General features: G+C 33.7%; 1 protein-coding gene across 2 annotated transcripts in view; it reads right to left on the bottom strand.

Moving 5' to 3' along the window:
* Positions 1-7,500, bottom strand: part of MFS16 (major facilitator superfamily transporter 16) — a 29,200-nt gene that overhangs the window by 7,028 nt on the left and 14,672 nt on the right. The window contains exons 5-10 of one of the 2 annotated variants that reach the window (XM_086554189.1): positions 3,272-3,438; positions 2,728-2,806; positions 2,434-2,569; positions 2,194-2,275; positions 1,819-2,024; positions 405-494 (exon numbers count right to left, since the gene is read on the bottom strand). In XM_086554189.1, the coding sequence (XP_086410315.1) occupies positions 405-494; positions 1,819-2,024; positions 2,194-2,275; positions 2,434-2,569; positions 2,728-2,806; positions 3,272-3,438 (760 nt within the window). The remainder of the gene's footprint in view (positions 1-404; positions 495-1,818; positions 2,025-2,193; positions 2,276-2,433; positions 2,570-2,727; positions 2,807-3,271; positions 3,439-7,500) is intronic. The other variant, XM_086554190.1, reaches the window with a different exon arrangement.

Below are 7,500 nucleotides of genomic sequence, written 5' to 3'. Positions count from 1 at the left end.
TAACATCAGATTTATTCTAAGAATGGGCAAAAATCCAAGAGGCATACATACCCAAACACATCAACCTACTAACTTCCTTAATATTACACAGATGATATTGATAACTATGAGTATCATTAGATTACATTTATGCCATAGTTGTTTCGCAAACAACACACTATTGATGACAAGCAGAACCACTCTGACATTAGAATCTCATGACATGCACAAATGGCATCTGGTGCCTTGGGCTCATTTTGCCATGGCACGTATATGTGCTATCTGGCGCCATTGGGTTAAAGTATTCATGAAGTCCTTCCAGTTTTGGTGATTACTCTTTCAGAATTGATGTAATTCACTATAAGTTAAAAACAACAATAAATAGACTTTTAAAAATTAATAAAATAAAGAGAAAAGCATCTTACTTCATCCAGTAGGGCTGCAGTTTCATCCTCAGAAACTTCAGCATAGGGTTCAATGTTCCTCCTACGTGGTATTGGAGATTCACCTTCGCGCTACAAAGGACAAAACGCACCCAAAGAAACTGTCAGGACACCCACAGCAACATATAGTACCACATTAAACTAATTCAGTATGTACAGGAGTTATAAACACTCCATAAAAAAAAAATTAAGCTTTAATAGCACTATATATACAGCAGTTACAAATACCTTGTTTTTGTATCAAATGGAATTATCCTGGAATAAATTTACTATTATTTGTATTTTCTTTAACACACTTGCAACAGATGATACGATATCTTGTCATGTGAATCTTTCGCTCCCACCTGATTACATCATATCACGTCGTGATCTCTCCCACTAAACACATTTTACATTGCTACGTATCTATATAATTTTTAGAGTTCTATTTGTATTAACACATTTTCCTGAACATGAAAATACTATAAAGTAATACAAAAAAACTCCTCTTATCACACCACTGAATCGCTTTGAGAGGCGTTCGGAGAAATCTCATGAATAGTTGCTGCATTCGCTTGTTAACTTGCCAGCGGGAGCAGCCTTAGGCAAACATGTGTCCCAGCGCAAAGGGATAAAACTCAAGCAAATTTGTATTTTCATTCAAAAATATGCATATTATATAACCAACTACATTTCCACACCTCAAGCTAACTTTTACAGCTGGACATAAGCATACAAGATGGAAAACAACGGAAAAAAAATATGTACATATATTGCTACTCATTGGCCTTAATCTGTATGTACTGTTTGCATGTAAACTTGATGCATGTGAGTCTTTCAATACAATTGTGTCTTAAGCACACACAAGTTTAAGCTCATGTCACAGAAAATTGGAGAGAAAAATATCTATTCATGAATATATATATACCTAAGCATATAGCTTTTCTACTCTGGTATATATCTATTCTTGAATGTATATACTTAACCCAATGACGACAGGATGCCACACCCGTGTGACACGGCAAAAAGTGCCTGATGATGGGGCGACACACCAGTGTGACGTCCCCAAGGTAATATTACTTGGGCCTGGCGTAGGAGGTTGCCAGTTCTTGCCAGGCCCGTCGGGATTGGGTTAAGTATGAAAGTATTTTAGTCTAGTATATATCTCTTATTGAATATATATACCTATGCATAAATGTATTTCAGTCTGTTATGCACCCACTTCCGTATACATATAGAGAAGCAAAAGCATAAATAAAAAATAAAAAATAAAAAAAATGGACAACTACTCTACTCAATACGCTGCAACAAAAATTTACCTTCACACTCTAATTTCTAAGCCTCACAAGATTTATCCCCTGCACACTCTTCCCCCAGAAAAAAAAGGTTCCTTGCGGCAAAACAAAACATGACGCACCTCATAACTTGCATTGGGGTTTGGCAGACCGACCATCTCAGGCAACGGGACCATGAAGAACAGGGTGATGATTCCGACCGACCCAATGATAATGCCAGGGATGATGAAGGATAAGCTCCACTGGCTTGACACAAAGGCAGCAGCAATGAGCGTGCCCAAGATGTTGCCAAGGGACGTATGCGAGTTCCAGATGCCAAAGATGAGACCTGTGTCGAAGGAGTTAGCTTTTAAAATCGCCGAGATTATAGCTTATTTGTAGTTTTTTACTCAATATCTGGAATCTGATATTGTATTGCATTTATGAACATTAAATTTTAAAATGATAAGAAGAAATGAAAAGGATTAGGAGAAAAAATATATAAATATATAAATTACCTCTGTTCCCTTTTCCATACCAGTTTCCAAGTGCTGTAACTACACCAGGCCATCCTGTGGTCTGCATTAGCCCACATAATATCTATTCAAAAAGGAGGAAAAAATATGTTATTAGAGTAAATTAAACCTAGCGTCAAGATAAAGAGAATATCATAGCTTTCCAGATATATGTATATAAAACTAATGCTATGCCTACTGTAATTCAACATCTATTAAAAGGAGATGGCGAGAAGACGGTACCTGTGCCAAGATGTAAAACCAAAGCTGATGGATGCCAAACGACTTTCCAAGGCCAAACATGGCACAAAATACACCAGAGAAGATCATGCCAACACTAAGAAAGATTCGAAGATCCATCCGCTCGGCAATGAATCCGCTGGAAGTTAAATGGACACCTTAAGATTGAATTTAATACTGTATACTAAAGCAGTCTAAAAATTGAATTTTAATCATCCTAATTACATGGAATGTTTTCAGCAATTTAAACAAATGGATATTTTAGGACCAATTTCTAAAAGCTTTGTCTACACTTACCTGATAAACATTCCAATTGCATATGCAAATAAGAACGATGAATCAACCATTCCTAGGAGTGTTGCAGAATTCTCTTTATCTGTCAAAGAACAATGTAACTGATAAGCATCATTCTTAAATTCTTGTCTTATGATACTTTATTCTTTCTTTCTTTAGAGAAAAATATTCCCATTAACTCCTTTGAAAGGAAGAGGAAAAGAGACGCTCAAAAGAAGGAAGATAAAATGGCAAGGGAAAAAATAGGGAGAGAGGGGGATATCGAGGAGACCTAAAGAGATATATATATAAACAGAGAGAGAAAGACAAAGAAGTCAGGAAGAGAGATAAAGATAGATAAAGACAGATAGAAAGAGATAGAGCAAAGGAGAGATACGGAGAGATGGAGGGATGGAGAAAATAAGAGATACGGGGAGAGAAACCGAGCGACAGAGAAAGGGTGAGATGGAGAAACTGATAAATAAATAAAATAAGAGAGATAGAAAAAGTTAGAGATGGAGTAACCGTAAATTAAATCAAACTGAAAATGCCACATCACCCAACTCACCAAAGGGTTTCCAGTCGCACCAATGTGAATTGTTCGGATTTGGCACTGGGGGAGTCAGGTCCGTGCAGTTCTGGTTTAGCACATTCTTCACAACGGAAATAGGTTTCCTTGAGAGATGGTATGAGCAGTAAATGAAGAATGTGAGAACCCACATCCATATTGAATACCTGCAAGGAATAGAGAAAAAGTAGTTGCAATGGAAGCTTCTGCAGCAAACCTGAATAAAAATAAACTAGAAGATCTCATTTGTACATGACAACCTACATCTACCTAGTGATGGCGCTTCAGTTTCTTGAAAAAAGGGAGTCTTTTTTTTCAAGAAAGAAATTTTATATTGAAGTTCCATTTCACCCATCAAGTTAATCTAAATAAAATAATGTTGATAATGAAAATCAAACAAAAGAGAAAAGTTGAATTGGATACACAATAAAATGCTTTTATTCTTGTATCAATCCCTGTAAAATCGTAATAGCTATACAAGACATACTTTAGTACTTGAGAGAGAGAGAGAGAGAGAGAGAGAGAGAGAGAGAGAGAGAGAGAGAGAGAGAGAGAGAGAGAGAGGTGTGTGTGTGTGTGTGTGTGTGGGGGGGGGGGGGGGCTGTGTGTGCACCTAGGTCCGTGTGTGCATCTAGGTCCGTGTGTGCATCTACGTCCGTGTGTGTATCTACGTCCGTGTGTGCATCTACGTCCGTGTGTGCATCTACGTCCGTGTGTGCATCTACGTCCGTGTGTGCATCTACGTCCGTGTGTGCATCTACGTCCGTGTGTGCATCTACGTCCGTGTGTGCATCTACGTCCGTGTGTGCATCTACGTCCGTGTGTGCATCTACGTCCGTGTGTGCATCTACGTCCGTGTGTGCATCTACGTCCGTGTGTGCATCTACGTCCGTGTGTGCAACTACGTCCCTGTGTGCACCTACGTCCCTGTGTGCACCTACGTCCCTGTGTGCACCTACGTCCCTGTGTGCACCTACGTCCCTGTGTGCACCTACGTCCCTGTGTGCACCTACGTCCCTGTGTGCACCTACGTCCCTGTGTGCACCTACGTCCCTGTGTGCACCTACGTCCCTGTGTGCACCTACGTCCCTGTGTGCACCTACGTCCCTGTGTGCACCTACGTCCCTGTGTGCACCTACGTCCGTGTGTGCATCTACATCCGTGTGTGCAGCTATGTCTGTGTGTGTATCTGTGTCTGTGTGTATGAATGTGCATACATGCATTTCCATGTATGTATGTAAAGGTTCTGCATTAGCAAAGTAATACTGAAAATTTAGACACTGTCTTTTAATGCCCCACTAGTGAAGTACAGTGACATAAGATGTCACATCCTACTAAAACAGATAAGGGTTTAAATAATGTAAGATAATGCAAGTTACATTACTTCCTGTACTGTACCATTAGGAGATAATGAGAAGAATGCATGCCATTCATACTATCCTTAAAAAACAAGCAATGACAATAATTCATACACCAATATGTGAGATATCTCTTCATGTTACTTGAATTCTCGGAGACCAATATGAGAGAACATGTTCATCTCCCTTTTATTCAATGTATAGCTTATCTCGTCTTGTGTCTACAAACCTAAATCTAGCTTAGTAACACAGATACCATCCTATCTATGAGATGGTCTAGATATGGAGTATATTCTTTCAGGACATTACTTCACTACATTCATTTTTTTCAACATAAAGAGTTCAAAAGAAATACCATCAACTTTCAAATCCTTTGCACCGATAGAAATGGACGAAAAAAAAAAGAACGAACTTGAATACGAGTCTCCACCACTTCTGGCACAATGAGACAAATGATATCAGACAGTTCTATCTCATAGTATTGCGTAATATGATGCAGGTGCCCTTCAGATGAAGTGTCGATGCTGTCTTTGGTGTTTTAGATTATTGTATTAATTATTGTGTGGAAATTAATATGAAAATAGTTATTCAACAAATTTAACCAACACTAGATTCCCAATAGTACTGATATCATTGTCATCATTTTATCATTATTATCATTAACATTCTTTTTATCATTATCATAATCCTTACTATAGCCATAATCCGTATCATGATCTTAAGTATTATCATAAACATCCTTAATTCTTTTTCAGAACATGTCTACTTTAATGCATGAAATTCTAATAGAAATTACTATGGCTAAATCTTACTTAAATACTATGAATTGTGACCTTATTCATACTCATTCATTAAAGAAAAATCAATAAAATAAATATATAACATATACATTATACATAAATATATACATAGATATATAATGATATAAATACATATACATATATATACATTATATATATATATATATATATATATATATATATATATATATATATATATATATATATATATATCATATATACATATATATATACATATATACATATATATACATATATATACATATACATAATATATAAATATATATACATATACATAATATATAAATATATATACATATATATACATAATATAAATACATATACAATATACAAATAGACATTATATACATGTATATACATATATACATATATAATATATATATATATATATACATATATACATATATATACATATATATACATATATACATATATATACATATATACATATGTACATATGCCCGAATATATACATATATACATATATACATATATACATATATACATATATACATATATACATATATATATACATATATACATATATAAACTTATACATGTACATATATATATATATATATATATATATATATATATTATATATATATATATATATACTTAAACATGTATATACATATACACATATAAACATATATACATACAAACATACATGCACATGTACATATATACATACAAACATATATGCACATGTACATATATACATACATACATATAAACAAATAAATAAATATACACATATATCCATATATATATATATATATATGTATATATATATATATATATATATATATATATATATTATATATATATATATATATATATATATATATATATTATATATATAAATATATTATATATATTATATATATTTATATATTATATTATATATATATTATATATATTATATATATTATATATATTGTATATATATAGATATATATTATATATATACTATATATATTATATATATTGTATATATATATTATATATATATACTATATATATCATATATATAGTATATTATATATATATATATACATATATATATATATATATATATATATATATATATAATATTATACATATATCATGTATACATTAATCATACATACATATAACATTTATCCTTTATCATGTATACTTTTTTGCGGGGGGGGGGGGGCACTAATGAAATATAATAATAATAAATAAAGAATGACATAGATAAGAGAGTAAGCAACATGTAATCAATCGCTAGCCATTTTCAATAAATAAACTAATGAATTTTAAAAATCTCAGATATAGCCTGAAGACATGACCTGATGTATGTCAGAAAAAAATTATATTTAGCAAAACCAAAAAAATAGAATTTGACAAAAGTTATGTGCCTAATATGTCAGTTTTTTTGTTATATCAGATTCAAATTGATTAGGAAACTGCAAATTTTACCGTTACATCTGTGCGTCTGCTACTAGCCTCCGCACCTTCCACGCTCTGGCAAAGATTAACAATCCTCCACCCCCATACGTTATAGTTTAGCAAGTCAAAGCTCGCAAACCCCCCTTGTGAATTTGTTAAATACGACACCCGTCCCAGTTCTAAAGTTCTATCTGGTCAGAGTATAAATGGTGGGGGTTTCTTACTCTTTTCTAAGGTACAAAGCACCAAGGCCGAGAAGACAGCTTGACAACGCTCCCCTCTCCGTTTAGGTTTAAATAATAGGCTTTTTGGATAGAACACAGGCAACGGAACAACTTGAGAAAATAAAATCTGTTTTGAAAGCCAGAACACTGTAGTAAATATAATATATAGCCTCCACAAGGTCAGATTTGGTTAAGATTGCTATCCTGATTGGACAGGATGGGACTAGCTTGGTTAGCTAAGCTTTGAATTAGTCAAGATCTATTTGATTATTTTCTTATTTAAGGTCAGGGGGGGGGAGGGTCATGGCTATCCAAGGGGTGGGGGGAAATGTTCCCTTAGTAACATTATAAATTTTAAGTACGAAATTAAAAGGAATATAAAATTTATAGCGAGTGTGAAGGCTACG

The sequence above is a fragment of the Penaeus japonicus genome, unplaced genomic scaffold (genome assembly GCF_977035675.1).
Source record: "Penaeus japonicus unplaced genomic scaffold, GWHDUDI00000001_assembly GWHDUDI00000029, whole genome shotgun sequence".
Lineage (NCBI taxonomy): Eukaryota > Metazoa > Arthropoda > Malacostraca > Decapoda > Penaeidae > Penaeus > Penaeus japonicus.
Note: the sequence above shows the minus strand (reverse complement) of the source record. Positions and strands in the feature narration are given on the sequence as shown.